At 34.0% G+C, this 19,988-nt stretch overlaps 2 protein-coding genes across 3 annotated transcripts; both read right to left on the bottom strand.

Annotated features, from left to right (window-relative positions):
* Positions 1–244: 244 nt before the first annotated feature.
* Positions 245–7,764, bottom strand: LOC114416360 (ethylene-overproduction protein 1-like). Of its 2 annotated transcripts, XM_028381224.1 has the most exons (7): positions 5,291–7,763; positions 4,284–4,575; positions 3,887–4,196; positions 2,363–3,005; positions 2,158–2,262; positions 1,569–1,638; positions 245–1,433 (listed from the first exon to the last, which is right to left on the bottom strand). In XM_028381224.1, exons 1-4 carry the CDS (start codon positions 7,321–7,323, stop codon positions 2,776–2,778), a joined length of 2,865 nt encoding a protein of 954 aa, XP_028237025.1. In that variant the 5' UTR covers positions 7,324–7,763; the 3' UTR covers positions 245–1,433; positions 1,569–1,638; positions 2,158–2,262; positions 2,363–2,775. The 2 variants fall into 2 exon arrangements, with proteins under 2 accessions (XP_028237025.1, XP_028237029.1); XM_028381228.1 differs by having other exon boundaries at positions 438–1,433; positions 2,158–3,005; positions 5,291–7,764.
* LOC114379775 lies at positions 541–1,347 on the bottom strand. The gene has a single exon (XM_028338522.1). It carries the CDS (start codon positions 1,345–1,347, stop codon positions 541–543), a length of 807 nt encoding a protein of 268 aa, XP_028194323.1.
* Positions 7,765–19,988: the final 12,224 nt, after the last annotated feature.

The following is a 19,988-nucleotide window of genomic DNA, read 5'->3' as shown; positions in this document are numbered from 1 at the left end:
GGCTGCTTTAGTTTTAAATTATGAATGACTACCAATCTAGATAATAAACTGATTTGCTTTTTTCACAAAACTATCAATCAGTTAATTCTATACCCTTTCTCCACTCCTAAATAATGGCAAGATGAAATGAATTCAACCTGAATATGTTACTGGTTTTCAAGAAAGCCAACTACTATCACATTGAGTCTCACTCCACCAACAAACTGATTAAGAATTGAAAGACAACAATCGCACATTTTTTAAGTAGCTAAGATAACAAATAATATATATTATTTACACATAAAATAAAGATTTTGTATGAAGTAGCAATGAACAAATCAAAGAACTAGCTCTACCCATCAAAGAAGAGCTAACAACACACTCTCTAACACTTTTTCTAATTGGTTAAAATTTATTAAAAACTACAACATTAAGAGAAAGAATAATTAAATATGATGTGAAACCCATAAATTTTTCTCATTTTTAATAAATTTCAACCAACAAGAGAGATGGTGTTTAAAAGGGTGTGACAGAGAGTATGTTTCTAGCATTTCTCACCCATCAAATATCTTTCATGTTTGTACAAGGAATGTAGGTTGTTGAAGAACGGTGTTTCTTCTGTTTGGAGTTGCGCTTATGCTTGTGCAGATTAGTAGAACATGGCAACACAGGGCTCTCTATAGAACAAAGTTTATGCTTCATACGCCACGGGAAGAGTAGTTCCAAGCCACAACCCTTTGGAGAAGAAGCATATGAATGCCTTGTGTAACACCCTGGATAGCTACAAGTATCACAATCTTTCTCTTCTAAGTTAGTAGAAAAATGCAAAGCAGATGATGCAGCCAAAGCAGTGGCATCCGGAAGAAAGCGATTGATCATGTAAGTAGGAGATTGGTATCCATTAGACTCTGCAAGCTTTAACCTCAACCCATCATTGGTGTTACTATGAGCATTCTCCGATTTCTTTTGGACATAATCTAATGCCTCTGATAGAGATAAAACATCCATAGCATCCGAGAAGAAATCATCCTTGTCGTCGTCGCCATCACAACTACCATCTCCCTGATCATGAAATGCATCATCACCACGATCAACATCTTCTTCGACTGCTTCTTTCGGAAGAAACCAATGGCGAGGTGGTAGTCTTAGGCGCAGCGTGCCACCGTCTTGTGTGTTATCACTCCTCTCAATTTCTTTTGGCTTGCCTGGTGCTTTCTCCCAAGAAAATGGAACCCTTTCACTTGTATTTTGGACTGCTCCAACTGAATATGATGAACATGAAGTATCTGCAACATTTGGACTACCGAGACGCCGTGTGGACAAAAGGGGTGCATTCAAGTTTAACTTTCTAGGACGTTTCCTATCCATGGTTTCCAAAACAAGCTCCACCTCCTTATTCTTCTTTTGTTTCCTTGGCTTCCATATAAGGGAGCTTCAATAACTAAATTGAGTATCTGAGATGATTTTTTGACATAAAGTTCAAAAAAATGGTATTAGAAAGTACATCACGTATTGTTGGTTGGGGAGAATAAATAACAGCAGTTGGAAATATGGGTATCTCGTGAAAAGCATTTAAACTAAGGTCTTACTTTCTAGTGGGTCACAGGTTCGTTGAAAAGCTCTCCTTCCACGTGGGAAGACTACATAGAAGCAAGGAACCTGAACTCACCGGCCATTTTAACGTTTCATGCACAGCATCCCCCAACAAAAAAAAATCTCCTTATTCAATAAGTATTACACGCAAAAGGAGCAACTAATATAATATCTACTAAGCAAAAAAGCCTAATAAAACAGGTTAAAAATAGAGGGTTGCAGACGCAGCATAAAAGGAAAAAGGACTGAGGTTTAAAATCAGGTAACAGTGTCACCCTTAGAAAAACTTTTTCATAAATAAGAAGATAAAATGGATTAAATTTCTTATACAAGTTAAATCAACTTATGCACTTCAATTTTTGAAAAAGTTAAATGAAAGAACTACAAAAAAAATTAAAAACATACGTTGATATTAACTTAAAAAAATAAAAGAAATTCAATATTTTAACCTTTTTTTTTCTTCCATGAAAAATTTTATCCAAACAGAGTCTCGGTGTGCCTCTCTCAATAGACACTTGGGTTTTACATAAAATAAAATACCGACAATAACAAGAGTAATAATGAAAAATAAGGGAACAGACGTACAGATGAATTAAGCAGATGTAAGGTTGATAACTAGTTATGGGTATAGCTTCTCCATGGATAACTCGGCATCAATATATGTTCAAAGGGTCGTCAGGGAAAATTGTGCTTATACAACAGAGAAAAGTGGAAAATGTTATAACACAATGTGAATTGGCCAATTGCTCAGACAAAAATATAATTGTAATTATCTAAATCTTGGACTTACATAACAATTGGTTTTTCCATGTACATGTTTTGTCTAACTAGTAACTCATCACCAATTTGCTGGTGTGGCATACTGGAGCATAGCAGCAGCAGTTGTTTGCACTACTTGACCATTCTGTGACAAAAACATAAGTCATTACTTATATTTACAAGCTATCCTTCTCTACTTCCTCTTTGGTTTCAATCCAAATGAGCTTTCTAATTTTTCTTTTCCCTTTTCTGTAGTTCCACTCTCCGGAAGGCCAGCTGAAAGATGTAGACCATGCCGCTTCTGGATTGAAAATCTAACAACAGATGAATGACACTGATGATTACTGGACCTTCATGAGTAGAAAAAGTACAGGTTGGCAAGAATAGGCTTGTCCCCATAGGGAACACTAGGAAAAAATTATATTTTTTAAATATCTGATTCTGTCACTTTGGTTCTCGAATATGCTCCCGTGCTTTATTACAGAGATCAAGAATCTCATTATGAATAGGATCAAGACAAAGGGCTGCTTCACAGTCCCGGACTGCAGAGACAAAATCACCCATTGAATCATAAAATGCCGCTCGAAGATGTAATAGTTGCAGATCTGGCTTAAAATCAATGGCTCTTGAAAGCTCTTCTATTGCCTCAGCTTCCTTATGATCATCCATTAAAACTGGTAAACAGAGTTTGAGTCAGAAGTTGATAACAGGTTGCAGAGGTTCTAATATATTGTGTTCATATTGCTCTATCAAGATGCTCATGGCAAACAAAAGTATCTCACCATGAACCAAGACCAAAAGTCAGAACAAAAGCATACAAAGCTACACGGATAGGCACAAACTCAAAAGATCTCTTCATAACTGATCACTCTTGATATGATAAAACAAAGCAAAATGAACATGTACCCTACAATAATGTATGATTTGATAGGCGTGCTATGAACAGGAAACCTATGAACAGCCATGATTTTCTGTCAACATTTAAAGCAACGATGGTCAGTTTTTACTGCATAACTGTGAAAATTCCACAAGTCATTTCCTGCAATACTTATGCAATATAATGTTTCTGAGTAACTGCATGATTAATGCCACAAATTCAGACAAAAAGCATTTTTAGAGGGGAAACTTAAATAAATCATGGGTGGTCAACATAAACATTTGACATTTGAGTTGGGGTATATAAACAAGTAAACAAAGAAAGCAGAAAGATAAACACAGTGATTTTTCATTCATTTAAATGTTACATAGTAAATCTAAGGAAAGTCATCAACTACTATTTTTTTCATGGAAAACTAAAATATGTCTATGAAGTTATGCTGACAAATCAGTTTATAGGAAAAAATTTGGTAAAAAAAAACAGCATTGAAGATTGTACCCTGGAATCTAAGACAGTAATAAAACCATCATGGCTATACAAATGCCACAGATAATATTTGAAACACAAAAATGGCTTGCAAATTACAATCACAGCTACAATTCCCCTCCCTCACCAAGTTACCATCATGAATAATCAGGAGAAAACATGGGATAATAGAACCACTCATATGAGACTCACCTGCAGCCCTATATCGGTAAGGATAAGTCCTTAGAGGATCCAATTGTGATGCCATACTAAGATCACTCTTTGCCATGTCACGGTCACAATATTCTGAACGTTTCTCATAAGCTGATGCATTACTCCGAGCCTTTTCTATTAGCTTTGTCATCTCATCATATGCTGCTTTCCGGAGATTTTTAAGATGATATACACGTGCCAACCCCTGATGTGCTCGTGTATGCTTGATGTTGAGTGCATTCATGTAGCAGTCAGCAGCAAGGTCCAGTTTATCACAGTCTACATAGACACTCCCTAGATTATTCAGTGCCTACAATTTAAAAGAATAACAAATATAAATACATTACTTCAGCACTGATATCAGCATAAAATGTTTAATCCAAAACTTAGCACTCACTTGTCCTTTCCGAAGACCATCTAAAGGGCATCTAAGAGCTTCCTCCAAGAGACAGATCACATACTTTGAAGACTCTGAATCAAGATTTGAGTCAGCTAACGCATAAGCTTTGAGAAAGTAAGCTTCAAATGATCTTCGAATAGAAATAGATTCCTCAGCCTTTGCTAATGCTTCTTCACGATAACCAGTGTCATACAGTATCCATCCTTCATACACAAGCCTTTCATGATCAGAAGTAGAATGATTTCTAGCCAGCCGCAAACTACGCATGGCAGACTTTGGACAATTCAACCTACAAGATTCAGGAAAATCAACACCCATAATAGTCAAGCTCTGGCATTAAAATGAACCAGGACTAAGACAAATTAGCTATCTAAGTTAATAACAATCAAGTATCAACACTTTCTAAAAGGAAAAACTAGCAAAAAGTACATAACTAAAAAAGATAGAATAAGTATTAAAACACAGCCAACTAGTTTTTCAAAGTACTTATCAGTTTCCATTCATTCTGAAAGCAGAGAAGATACAATAACTGAAAGTCACCTCCTGGACTAATATTTATGAAACTATACATAAAATGTGGGTAGCTTTTGGCAAATTACATAATAAATACCTCAATGTAGATCCTGGCCAGTACACAATAAAAATGATCTGCAGTTTCATTAGTTTGCCATAGTTTGCTTTGATGGGTGGAACATGTGACAATTTTCTCTAATTTTGATATAATAAAATGTGACTATAAACTAGTTTGTTTTCCAGCAAATAGAAACATGAATCCCATGCAGGTATATGGCCAGTTAAAAAGGAAAAGGATCAACAAAATATTTCTAGCCAGACTTTGATATTACTCGTCACTGATAATAGGAAAAGTATAAAACAGCCCACAGTAGGCAATTCATTCGCAGAGAATTCATGCATGGAGAAAATTATTAAATCAAACTAGAATCTATATCAGAACTCACTAATGAAATAAGATATAACTGAATTAATGTAGGGATTACACTCACCGTAGAAGAAGGAGAGATTGCCGAAAGCATAAAAGACTTTTCCCCGGGTCTTTTGCTAACATCTGGTGTACAACAGCCAAAGAACCAATATCATCAACAGAGGACCATCGGTCATACAACTGAATCCAGCAATCAGCCTGACTCCACTGCTGAACAAAAGGTTGGAGAAGTTCTACCAACTGATCACCGTGCATATGCCCATAGAACATCATATAATTTGGATCCAATGTCAAAATTGCCCGGACATCCCTGAGGGCTCCTTCATAATCTTCCATGGCAATCAAGAACCAAGCTCTCAATTCAAGGCAATCTGGAGAAACCTTGAAGCCAATTATTTTATTGATTTCTGCAATGGCAGGTCCAATCTTGTTTTCCTCCAGGAAAGAAACAGCCCGGAATTTATATGGAAAGGAAAGAGTTGGATCTAACTCAGTTGCAGACATCAAGTCCATCAATTTCTCCTTCCCAACACAATACAAAGACCTTTCCTGATACATCCACCCAACCGGTTTATGATCAGAAATAAGTGAGTTCATCAACTTATATGCTGAATATGTGTGACCACGCTTATATTTTGCCCTTGCAACTCCCACCAAAGAATAAACATGCCCTGCATCAACCGCTGCCTGAAACCAATATTGTGCATCTTTGTATTCTTTTCTCTCAAGCATAACAACACCCAATAGATGAAACGCAACTTGCTTCTCCCAACCATCCTTTGCGCACTCCACTAACCTCTCCAACAGCATCACAGTGGTGTTCGACCTCATCTCTTCCTCCATCGCAATCTGACTCAAAAAATAATACAACACAAACGACGCGTGCCCCGCCAGAGCAAGCCTATCCCTACCCTCCGGACTACAAAATATCTTCACAACACTCAAACTTTGCATCGAACCAGGGAGCTCCCGGAGAAACACCTGCAAGCAGGCAGCCACCAGCAGGTATGCGGTCTCCTCCAGTCCATACTCAACAAGCAACAAGGCATCGTCTATGTCACAAACCAGCGATGCCAAATGCGCGTCACAAGCATTCTTCATCTCCTCGCAACAAAACCGGTTTGCCAAAGATAGCAACTCCAAAATAACCTTGGGCTCCAAATGACTCAACCTCTTTCTCCTACTGAACACCTCAGCAGCCCTCAATGCCTCAACAGAAAAACAATTCCGCGAAAAATTTATCTTCTCTCTCGTTGACTCAATGAATCCACCATACAACATTATCTTAAAGGGCCTTGAAAGTGAGGCTATATTGAACCTATTACACTTAATCTCATCATCACCAACACAAAAAGACATGTCACCATCCTCCTCCTCCTCTTCCGAGGTGGAGCATTGCTCATCAACCACTATTGCCATTGCATCATCATTATCGTTATCACCATTACCTGCGCGTGCACGGGTGCACGCGCAGGAATCAAACACCAACTCCGGGTCGTAGCCTGGAACCAGCGTGGTGCGGGGGCACTCGAGGTTCCTCCCGCTGCAGTCCATCGAGGACGAGCCGATGAGCTCATCCTCGCGGCGCTCGTAGCGCAGCCATGCGGAAAGCACGACCTTCGCGTGCACGTTGACGGCGTGCTGCCGGGCGGCGCGGAGGCTGCGGCGGAAGAGCTTCGGGTCGGCCAGCCCCCGGAACACCGCGCATTGCTCGAGGTACACCTCGGAGCGGTCGAACTGGTGGCGGTCCTCGGTGCGGCGGTAGACTCCGGCGAGGGTTTCGACAAAATCCACCGACACCAAGGAGGGTTCAATTTTGGGCTCTAGGAGGTCCGTCATGGGGAGGCCGTAAGGAAGGAGCGACCCGTCGGAGACGAAAACCTCCGACGGCGTCGTCATGTTCGGAGGTTGTAAGTTCCGAACCGATTTGGTTCTAAGGGTGTGGCTTTTGATGTGGTCGTGAAGCTGTTGGAGAAGCTTCTCACCAATTCCACCGCCGGTGGCGCTGGAGGGGTTGATGGCGTAGACCTGAGTGCCCTTGCAACCGTCCATGATCTTCAAGCTACGCATTGAGGCGAAGATGCTGTGTTGCATTTTCTAACAATTTGTTAAGTAATTGAATGAATGAAAAAGATTAAGCAATTTCTAAGGAGGTAGCATTAGGAGAAAGAAAAAAATGTGTTTAGAGTTGTTGGTTTGGGAGGAAAAGTGGAAGGAATAGGTTGATTTTTAAGGATTGTGTTGTGTTGTTTTGTGGGGGTGGTGTGAGGTGTGGTTTGGTTTGGTTTTTGGGTAACCCAGGTTTTTTATTTTTATTTTCTTTTTCCCCATCCTGTTATGTTTTTTTGTTTGGGGTTTTCTTATTTTTGTTAGTGAGAAAATGGAGGGAAGCAGAAAATAGGGAAGGTGGGAACGATGGAGGAGTGCCCAACTTGGTCTGGTGAGGCGGAGATTGAGGTTGCCGTTGAAACGCCCACGCTCTTTATGTCAGTTTTTTTTTTTTTTTTTTTGACGACCTTTCTCTCTCTGAACTTTTGCTGCTATTATTTTTTTATTCTAAATATATGGATTTGCCACTTTTATCTTTGTGGGGTTTGCTATTTCTACTAATTGGGATGGGATTGGATTTGTGTCTAATTTTTATTTGTTGAACATAGATATAGACAAGATGAGAACGAGAGAATAGGATATACATAGGGGAATGTGTTAGTTGATTAAATTATCTCCTGACAAATTCACCTTGGATTTCTTCTATTTTTAAGTGGTAAGAAGGAAAAAGATCTATAAAATGTTTAGGTTAAAGGGAGAGGAGACTCAATGGATGATTAAAATCTTCAGTGTTGTTGATAACTTAGATATTAGTTTTAACCTTTTAATAAAAAAGCAAAATTAATATTTACTCTCTTTCGTCTTAAGTAATAAATTAATTTTTTCTTTAGTTCGAATGATAAGAAATAATGACTAGTTTTAAAATTTATGAAGGATTAAATTTTTTTATATCTTAATTCTATTTATTAGTCATTCACATATTATATTAGACTTGTGAGTATTAAGATTAAATAAAATCATTACTTATAATATTTAAATTTGAGGATACTCTTAAAATAAAATTTAAATTTGTGATAGTATTAAATGTATGTATCACTTTCCTTGGCCATGATTTATCTTATGTTGGAGGTAGTATTAAAGTGTTAAGTAATTCAATTTCAATTTAAAATGTAAAACATGAGAAATATAATTATTGAAAGAATTGATGGATAATGAGAAAAAAAATTATCCTATATTAATATTTATCAAGCAAGTGTATCAACTTAATTACTTGAAAATTATTTCTGTTTAACTAAAATTGTGTCCGGTGGTGGAGGAGGATACCTTGAGATTTAAACCCAAAAAAGTGTGTTTGTTTAAGATTCTTTTCTTATTTTTTTCTGTTTATAATATTACTTCCAATATATTTGGGTCAGTTTTAAAATAATAAAAGAAAAAAATAGGTTATTTAAAAACTATAGCGAATCATTTTTGAAAATTAATAAATTACTTATATACAATCTTAAAAGCACTTTTGTGTACACAAACAAACAATTCCTTATCAAAATGAGCGGGCTATAGATAAAATTTCAAATTTGTTTTAACATCCACATATTGATTTTATAATTAGTAGCATTCCTACACAAATGATTGTAAAGTAAAAAATGACCATATGTAATTTTTTTAATGAAAACAAAAGCAAAAGGAATTGTCTTCTTTTATGGACGTGTTGTGGAAAATTAATAAACTAATAATAACAATATAAACGAAATAAGCCTGTGGTAAAGGAGAGCCAGGGAAAATGGTGTTGTATGATGCCATGTCCTCCAATATTAGAATAACCCATTATTGTTAATAATTTGCATTATTTCTCTCTCTAAACTCTCTCTCTCAAACCGGCAACTCCCGCAGCAATAGGAGAATAAAAGGAAGAGGGTGGATAATTTTCCCTTTGGTTTTGGTCTAATTAATTAAACGCGTGTGATGAAAGCACGTGATAGCAAATTATTTGGGTGATTTATTGATGATAGCTGTCTATGACTTTAAACCTACGTACATTAATTTCATCATCCTTATTTCTGTTTCCCCTTCCTTCTCTTTCCAAAGTTCAATTAATAATGAACGTGGTGCACCCTTAAAGAGAAATCGTTTATTTCATTCGAATTATCAGTATACTGAAATTGGACTTGCAAAGATTACGTACTCATGGTGGGTCTGTGTACGTGTATCCACTATTAATAGGTATGTATACTTTCTGGTGTTTAATGTTCTTTTTATTGTCCTTAAAAAAATGTTCTTATTATTGCCTTCAAAACAAGTGCCGTTAAAAAAGATTCGTAACATGGGGCTTAGCCTAATAAACCACAATTTATATTAGTCACGGACTTAATAAATCCTATCTAAAAATTTTACATTTTTCATAAATTTCAAAAAAAAAAATATTTAATAATTTTATCACCTCTCTATATATACAGATTACAGAGATACGGGTATCTAGCAAGAATATAACAAATAAAATTAATTATTTTGCTTGAATATTGTATTCTAGCATTTTTATGCTTGGGCAGGATAGATGACAAGATCATACGTGAAAATAATTGCTTGGATCGAAGGTTTAGAGAGGGAGAACACTTTGCTCACCCCACAGACTATATTTTGGAGTTTTTTTCATTTTGTATATTTATCATTTTATAAGTTTTGTGTTTGGCTTTATTTTCATCATTTGTGTATGCGTTGTTTGTGTACTTATTAGGTGACATGTGATTTTTATCCTATTTTTCACATTAAAAACTTTTGTGTCTTGTGAGTTTTAACCTTATAATTTTATTGACTACAACTTATGTGTTGATTATTATAATTAACATTGAATCTAAAGCTAACAGCATATAGGCTATGGTGTATTAAAAAGATACATAATTACATGTATAAAATATGGGACAATGAACACAAAACATAATGTAATTTTATTTTATTTTTAAAAAAAAATGAATTCTACATTGGTTCTAGTAAAAACTGATGTAGTAGGAGGAACTATCAATACACCTACATTTAATATTACCTTGAACATTAGTTCCAAAACCGATGTAGCATGCGTTCGATAATCAATGTAAAAGGTTTTTTCTATAGTAGTGGTTGTTGGGTATTGCTACTCCAAACTCACTTAATTATTACAATATGCAAAGTGTAGTAACTTGGATCTCGGTGTCATTAGGTCGGTCATAAAATTTTAGGGGCCTAAAGCAAAACAATTTATAAGGACCCTTTATATACAAGTATTGAAAAGGTTTATATATGTTTTAAAAATTATATTTGAAAAACAAAAACCAAGACTTGCAACCAGTCCCAAATAAGCCCTAAATTTATTATTTTTAAGTTCTTTGATTTCAAAAATACTTTTTTTAGTTCATCATATGATAATAAAACCGTCATAAATTATACATCCAAACAATAAAAAATAATTAAGAGGAACTAGAAAGATCATTTTTCAAATAGACATTTCATTATGAGGAACTAAAAAAACAAAGTAAAATTTAGGAGACAAAAAATAACAAAAATTTCAATGCGAGGAATTAAAGAAAAATATATTTAAGCTACATTTTGTTAAAATAGGCATGTAATTTCATTAAAATACTATATTTTATTACAGACAAAATATTTATTTTCCCTACTAAAAAATACATACAAATATAAAATATTACATATGAATAGTCATTTAATGTTTTAGAAGAAATTAAAATTTTCTTAACTTTAATGTTTGGATAAGTTAAAATTAGTAATTTTTTGAATTCTTGTCATAGTATTTGGAAACTCTTTTTACCTCCTCACATTAAAGGTTTTTTTTTTTTTTTGCTCCCTTCAATCATGGGACTAGGCTTGAGTGTATCATTTTATTTCTTTCATCCTTAAATATAAGACTTTTTTTCAATTTTGTTTGTCCATTTTTATAAGATATTTTTCAAGTTTTATTTTACATTAATTATTTTTTCACCTAAATATTCTTAATTACTTTACAATAAATGCTACTAGTATATACTAAAAAGATAAATGCATTGTCTTTCCTATAAGGATTCAACAAAAAGAGTAGCACTCATTAATTATGTGGAAAAGTAATTAAGTGAAAAGAGATAGGTCATGAGTTCCAATAACTTTGGCAACATAAGTGAAAAGAGATAGGTCATGATTCTTCTTTCCATTTGATACTAACACTATTGAGTGTTACACTTGGGCTTTTGGAATGATCATTTAAGAATCAACATTAGGTCTTATTGGGTCTTGACCAATCACTAATGTTGCACTTGATCTTATTGGACCTTGGTCAATCATAAGTGTTACACTTGAGCTTTCACCAATCGTCAATTTTAGACTTGGGGACTTGAATCTTGCACCACCCTATGTATATCCTGCACCTCCCATTTTTTAAATAACCCCAACATACCCCTCTTATATTCTTCCCCTTCTTCCTCTTCTTTCTCATGCATCAACAACAATAGACGTGCAACCCTTTCGTTCATTCTTCTCTTCTTCCCGTGGCGCACCTTGCTTTTTAGTTCTTTTATTCTCTCCAACTCAAGCCTTCTTCTCGCAACCATCAAAGGTTCTAGTGCAGAAGTCCTTCTCCTCCAACTCTACACCTCTTTCGGAATAGGCATTTTAGAACACCTATTCCAAAAACTAGGGTTATGAAATAGCTATTTTAAAATTCCTATTATGAAATATCTATTCTAGAACGCCTGTTACAGAATGGGTTTTCTGAAACACGTATTCTGGGCACCTGTAGACCTTCCCTACCATAACCCAACCCCTCACCAACCCCCTCCACCAAAACCAGAACCCAACACCCCACCAACCCTCCACCAAAACCAGAACCCAAGCCCCACCCCATGCCAAAAGAGATGAAAGGAACTTACCTACCTTTAATGGCAACAAGGAGGCTGTAGGAAGATGAGAAGTGTTGTTGCTGCGGGGAAGGGTGTGACACCCTCTACCCTGCACACATATATGTAATAAATGAAAGGTAAATGCATAACTAATCAAAAGTTCATCAACCACATAGTATATAAAAGCATTTTGAAGGGTAAAAGGTTTACATTCACTTCTCAAGTATCAAAATAGAACTAGCCCAAATAATGAATTCGAATTGTCTCAGCTTAAAACACGGCCAACCAAGTTTATGAAAAGGAATTTAACTAACAGTGGAAATCATAAAGTAACTACATTGTTCATGCAATTATAACATGTGAAATAAAAGCCCGATGCCCTAATGTCACATCTATCAGAGCATTTTCTTGAGAAAGACTAAGTCTTTTCATCTCCAGCATGATCATCATCATTGGCTGACTCACATGAAACAAAATGACAATTAACCCAAACACAAACACACACTTGAAGTGAGTTATCATATTTCTAAATAAAATACGGATAAACAAAGACATAAGCAAAATACATTAAGGAAATATTTATCACATAGCCCAACTTAATACAATTCACGTCGCTTCACCACTTTATCATTTAAAAATCATTTTTCAATTATCATTCACATTACACATGAATCACACACTCGATTCAAGACGTAACAACACTCACCAATTTCATAATAAACAATTCACAAGCGTTATGCAACAATTATACTAAGGCTCAAGCCTATATGCAATGTGATACCATGTTAGTGAAAAACAACACCAAGGTGCTTAGGAGTACATAATAAGACACGCCACACAATAGGTATGTTAGGTAACTCTCAATAAGTAAAATCATAAGATGACCAGTCAAGATCACTCTGTTTTGTGAGAAAGCTCCCACCATATGAGATCAACATAAGCTTAAAGGAGCATTCAAATCGAGTGTATTTATCCCCAAGGCCTAGACTCTGAAGAATCCATTAGGGTGTCACCTTCCTCATTCAGGTCCAACCCCTAAAATAATTTTTGCATGTAAACATTGTTCATGAATTATACAATATCCATGACCTCACTTTTTTTCAAACACGTTTAACACATTGCGCTATAATTTAACACCTCAGGTTCTTAATTTGGAACCCTACACTTTTCTTTTAACACCTCACGTATAAACACTTTTCTCAAAGTAAATAAACACTAGTCGGATTATTGTATAATTCACAACTCACAACACAAGTAATTGTCACATCAAGTGTTAACCGCACACTTATTCACAACCATATCCCATGTCCATAATTTAACATCTCACAAACTAACTAACTACAAAATATACTTGACAATTAAATAAGCATGTCTTATAACAATAAAATATATCTAACTTAAAAGCTTTTAAATATATTTACATGTAACAAATAGATATAGCACACTAGTATAAAGCTACAAGTAATATTAAATATATACACACATATAATAACAACAAATAATCAAAGTACCAATAGATAAACATATTTAATTATTAATAATAACTAATAATGTATTTTATATATATATATATATATATATATATATATATATATATATATATATATATATAATACACATATAACAAATAAGAAATTTATATACATATATTGCAATGAAGCCAAGGGAATCCAATAATTGTCTAATTACATGATGTGAATAAAGCTTTAGTCAATTCAAGTACCCAATAACCACTGCAGATATGCATTTCATGATAAACCACGTACGCAAAAGAAAAATAAATAAAGCTTGTGAAATAAAAGTGTCAATATGTATACATGTATACAGTGCAATGTTGGAAATTATAGAAAGAAGAAAAAGAAACCAACAAGATTTAAATGCCAATATGTCAAGTATAAAAAATATATATGTAAATTTTAAAAAATCAAAAGGATTTGGAAAGAGGAAAAATAAAAATTCTTCTCAGGTTTAAGCAAACAAGAGAAACTCTATCAATTCATGCTAATTAGAAAGAATTCCAATTTCTAGGGTTCACACTCAACACAAGAACATATCAATTTCATAACAATTTTGCATCGGGATACTAATTGGTCTATCAAACACAATCAATCCATGATTAAAAACATAAGAACAAAATTGAATTTCATAAAACAACCTAAAATCACCCAAAAATTGATCCTCTAGGGATCCCTACACATGTTCATTTTAATCCCCAAGTGTGAGTAACTCATCCCTTACCTCAATGTAATCGTTCAAGCATTGTTCGTTAGCAATGGTGACATTTTTGGTGCTCTCTAGAACTCTTCCTTCGATCGCTCTATTAGGGTTCTTGAGAGTCAGAGAAAAAAGAATAAAGATTGTTTTGTAAAACTATTTTGGAGTTAAAATTTTCTTTATATAGTGAGAAAACTAATGACCTAATTCTTATTTTATTTATTTTATTTTAAAAAAAGATCAAAGGAAACCAACTGTTACAAATGGAGGTGTTAGGGTATGTTTCTAAAGAAATGAAGCATTAGGATTGGGGTTGTTATTCATTAAGGATAATTTAGTAATTTCAAAGGTGGTTGGGAGTGTAGGATATAGGTATGAGGATGTAGGATTCAACCCCCTTAGACTTGTGTTTTATTGGGTCATAATTAATCACCAACTACTAAGCAACAAAATTCTTTTCTTAACCAGTAACTAAAATAAACTCAGTTGGTATTTCTAAGAGTTAGGAGTTGAAATGTAATTAGTCATTGAGGTGAATAAAATATCAATCATTATATCAATGGCTATCATTTTTAGTGATTAAAACAAAGCAGTTGTTGACACAAATAAAAAATCAATCACCATATCTGTCAAAATGAAATCAATCACTGATGTGAATAAAAAACCAATCCTCATATCAGTCACTATTATTTATAAGTTTTAAGCCATGTTGCGACTGATATAGTTTGGTCGCAAAACTGGTCGCTGATATGTGATCTGGACAATGACAGTGTCAGTCTATAAAACGATCACCGTTTGTCACCAATAGTTTTGGTCACTATTCTACATTTTTCTAGTAGAGCAATAACATGGTAAAAGAAAATATACATTTTCTTCTATCTAAACAATCATTTCCCCAAAAAGTGTAACTTCCCATAAGCTTTCTGCCACTAATTCTTCTCTTGAATAATGAATAATGAACAATGAATTAAATAAGAGACAGATTTGCACAGAACTCAAGTCATTTCCGGGTTGGGAACTTAAAGACAAATTTTGATATTGGCTTTAATTAGATTAAGACTTTTCAGTACATATGTATTGTGCTTGAGATTTAGACATTCCCGTACATATAGAATGATATTTCACGTTAATACTTCGCTCACTACTAGAAAACAACCTTTTTACATCGGTTTTTTGACCCATTCTACATCAGTTGTGACGCGTCATCATAGCAGACGATGTTGAAAGTCTCGCGTCGTTCAACATCGGTTATATGACCGATATAGAATAGTGAACATTCTACATTGGTTATTAGCAACGAACCGATGTAGAATGTCGATTTTTGTTAACCGACACAACCGATGTAGAATACCTTCCTTTCTACATTGCGTGCTGTCAAACCCGTAGTAGTATACTATACCATTCTACATCGGTTTTTCTGATAACTGATGTAGAATGGCGGTTCTTCTACATCATGTGTTTGGGCACCGTAGTAGTATACTATACCATTCTACATCGGTTTATGCTAATAACCGATGTAGAATATACCTATTCTACATCATTTATTAGCATAAACCGATGTAGAATTATTATTTTTTTTGTGTGCTTTTTGTTCAATAATGGCAATAACTATATGTGCAAATATAATTATACTTAATGTCTCATATGAGACTTAATTCAGCGATGAAATTATACTACTCCGATCAAAATTATACTATAAAAAATTATGTGATACAACTGAAATCATTATGCATAACTATGACAAAATACTGTCTCAGGGTCATTAAATAAATAAAAATTGTTTTAAATTACCACATTAAAAGACACAAATATATCTCATTGGTTATTACAAACATAAGTATGACACACACAACTTATAAGTGAAATCAAATATACAGGACAATCCATAAAAAATCTAATGACAAAGATGACTTAATCATTCTCATAGACAGAGTATCAAAGAACCTATATTGTACCTCGCGACCTGCAAGGGAAATCAATATTGTGCCCAAACCACCAGCAGTCAACCACTTATGTGTAGAAAAACCCAACAACTCCATGAACAATGACACAGCCCAGCAACCCATATTGCAGTATATACAACTTTCCCAGTAAAATCAATTCTCATTTGTCATTGGAAATACATTGAATAAAAATTGTGTTTACAATTCAGGGATGCCCTCAGGAGTCAACAAACTAAATTAACAAATTTATACCCCCTCACTAAAATATCCAACACAAAAATGAGGAATATTATCCTATAACACTACCTTATTCAGCACACATATTCAAATTATGTTAAACTAATATTCAGCAATCAACTTTTTTATTTCTTAGAGGTTGACTACTTTTTTAATCCTTATCTGGAGTAACACAACACTGCAACAAAATGCTATGTAAACAAAAATGGAAACCTAATAAGGATTTGTAATGGAAACCTACATTTCTTTCATCACTGGAGTCATTTGTCTCCATACAAATTTTTTGTGCTTGTCGAATTAAGCTGAAAATAGGCAGCACAAGCATATTATATTATGAATTTGAACAAGACAAAAGATTCCAAACACCTAGTAGTAAGTAATGAGAAACCGAACAAACTCCTCATTGTTTATGTGCTTCAGTGTTTTTTTCTCCTCCCATTTCTTTAAGTTTTTAATTTGCATAGAAAAATCTACATTAGTGTGTTTTTTACTTATAGTTCTAACAATAAGAAAACAAAAGCTTTTCTTACAATTAAGAAGTGCAATACAATAGTAACTAGGTTAGTTTACTAAACCACTAGGGATATAATTCTGCCAGAAATCAAATCTACCTTGAAGAACAGTAAGCAAATGTAAGCACGGTTGACAACGTTTGTACAAAACCCAATAGTCGTTGCTTAATAGCTTGACTGGTTTCTGATGGTAGGACTAGTGGATCCAAATCCCTGAAACAGTTTATGCTAAGGAGTTCACCAATAGGACATGACAAACTTCCAGTGGAAAAAACTTGTTGATCCAGAAAGATACTCGCAGATGAGCATTACCCCAGTCCACAACAACAAAGGTTGAAAATAAGATGTCAAAATATAATGTGAATTAACTACTTTTCTTCCAATCTGTCCTCTGAAAAAATCATGGAATAGAAAATCAGCAATTGATACTATTCAATTGATTTAGACAAAACACGCAAATGCAATAAGATAAGATGCTAACTTGTTGGAGAAAAAGATTCCTGCTCAGGCGTAGGAGGGGCTCAAGACCAAAAACAGCAAAGCCAATGATACCAAGGACAGGGATCAATTGAATCACACTTGGTTTTCCTGCTATAGCATTATATGACCTACATTGATTTTGAAAAATAAATATATCAATAGAGAAAATAAAGGGTTATAAATAAAAGGAAACTAGCAAGGGGTCTAGCTCACTCAAATAATACCATTAACTAATGACGTAACAATTATAATTCATTGACTAACCATAAGAAAAAATTGACAGCACATAATCGCGTGTTTTGTTTTTGGTAACCTGTTTTTTAAATCCCATCATGCAAGCATAAATAATGAGGATTGCAAAATGACAAAGTATTTAAAAACATCAATGGAAGAGACCTATTGCTTATATTTTGTGTATGATTATTATACACGTAAAAATTTGTTGTTTCAAAAATAAATAAAAAACACAGTGAAACAATGACTAAAAGTAGCCTTAAGTCCTAGGAAAACAAAATCCAATTATCCAAGTCGTATAATCCTCCCAGATCTCAAACCTATCACTGGAACTTGGAAGTAATGGCTTCCACATTTATGTAGAACTCATCAAGGCATCAAGGGCATTCTCTTTGTCTACTGTATTAGACAAAAATAGTGATCCAACAATCCCAGATTTTGTGGCATATGCTATAGAATCTACAACTGACCCACCCTTCATATTTCCAGTAGGACCATATATATGTTGTGGAACCACCCAATATAAAACAAAGCAAAATTACTCTGTGTTATTTGAATAACTCCTCATTGATTATATTCTCTAGACCATAAACATCTTGAGGCTAATGCATAAGCAACCAAATGCAACATTAAATTAAAACAAGACTTCAGGATACTAAGATGAAAAATTGATAGCAGTTATGAAGCCTCATCAACCAAAGCATAAGATTATTTCAAGCTTAATTTATTCTAATTCCCTTTTAAAAAATTCTCCTCAACACACAAAAGAAATAGAAAAAACACGCAAGTTATGAAGGATAAGTGTAGTAGAAAAAGAAAACACGTAAGCAATTAACTTAATGTGAAACGCCAGAATTATTAGCATCTACATCCAAAAGGTCCAAAGGCATAATATTAGCGTGAACTTTAGGCTTTCCATCTTATAGTCATAAGTGACTTACATCTTCTTCTTTTTTGTATATTTTTTTTCACTAATCGCATTCAGAAATCAGAACCTTTGTGTGAATAAGGAACCAGGTTAAGCAACAATTCTCACCAAACATGGTAATAGATTCCTTACAAAAGCTGGTAGTGAGAAATTGAGATATCTAATATGTAAGTTTGATATATCAGAATTGAAGAATTGTAAAATAACACCTAAGGTAGGTACTGAATATAATAAGTTTTTCCCAATAAATAATCCTAATCTTTATCCATGAATAGTATGGGACACTGTGTTTGGTGTTTACATTACCACTTATCAGTGATAATTTAACATAAATAGGTTTATGATAAGAAATTTATATGTCTTAATTCATTACAAACTTTTAGGAAATAGTGCCTCAACACACTAAGTAAGTTTAGATACATGCACCGTAAAGGCTTCATAATTTTCAAGTTTATACAAAGACCCATAGCATATATATATATATATATATATATATATATATATATATATATATATATATATAGTCCTCTGCAAATTAGCATGCTCACCTCTTAGACATCAAAATATGACCTATAAACTAATATTGCATTATCTCTTCCTTCTAAGTTTTTTTTTCTTTTAAAAAAAACTACTATTAGCACAGATACTATATAACACAACAACTTGTATTTTTCTCATTAGCATTGAAAGATGGCCCATGGATGTGGTTTCCAGCATAAGCTTTAGTATATTGTCTTCAAAATGCATATATCAAATATATATATTGTGAGACCATTTTGTTACATAGTCAAATAACAAGGGGTCAGCTGAAAATGAATATTCTGCAATTTAGATGTTGGAGCAAATGTGAGATGAGCACATAGTTATGTAAAATAGTTTTCTCTGTTTCACATTACTATGTTCCCGTGACTATGACCTTTCACTCAATGTGTTCCAACTTGATATAATGCTTAAATCTTCTTTCTTTTTCTTATTTTTGGCATATTGCTTCAATCTATAAAGACTAATCGAACTAAATTAGATCCCCAAAGGTGCTTTTTTTATATAAAAAAAAGATTGGTTCTCTTTTGTGCCCAATTACTTTTTGCAGGAAGCATTATGAGTTTTTTTTCCTTGAGCAATAGTTGTTGCTACATGTGAAAATTTGCCCACAAAGGATATTGGTGTTCAAGTTTATGAAATTTTTTCCTTGCAACCGCATGTGATTGTACTTTGTAGAGTTCAATGTGCCTTTAATGTTAAGATTTTGTTTTAGAATTTCTTTTTGTGCCTAATAATTCGTCTTATGATTCATATAATAAAATTA

Source organism: Glycine soja, chromosome 1 (genome assembly GCF_004193775.1).
Source record: "Glycine soja cultivar W05 chromosome 1, ASM419377v2, whole genome shotgun sequence".
NCBI classification, from domain to species: domain Eukaryota; kingdom Viridiplantae; phylum Streptophyta; class Magnoliopsida; order Fabales; family Fabaceae; genus Glycine; species Glycine soja.
The sequence above is the reverse complement of the archived record's forward strand: the minus strand, read 5'-3'. Positions and strand labels throughout refer to the sequence as shown.

Coding starts and splice junctions, on each gene's coding strand:
- LOC114379775 (XM_028338522.1), bottom strand. CDS start 1,347: ATGGATAGGAAACGTCCTAGAAAGTTAAACTTGAATGCACCCCTTTTG.
- LOC114416360 (XM_028381228.1), bottom strand. CDS start 7,323: ATGCAACACAGCATCTTCGCCTCAATGCGTAGCTTGAAGATCATGGAC. Junction 4,197..4,283: donor ATGGTCTTCGGAAAGGACAA/GTGAGTGCTAAG, acceptor TTTAAATTGTAG/GCACTGAATAATCTAGGGAG. Junction 3,006..3,886: donor TTACCGATATAGGGCTGCAG/GTGAGTCTCATA, acceptor TCTGTTTACCAG/TTTTAATGGATGATCATAAG.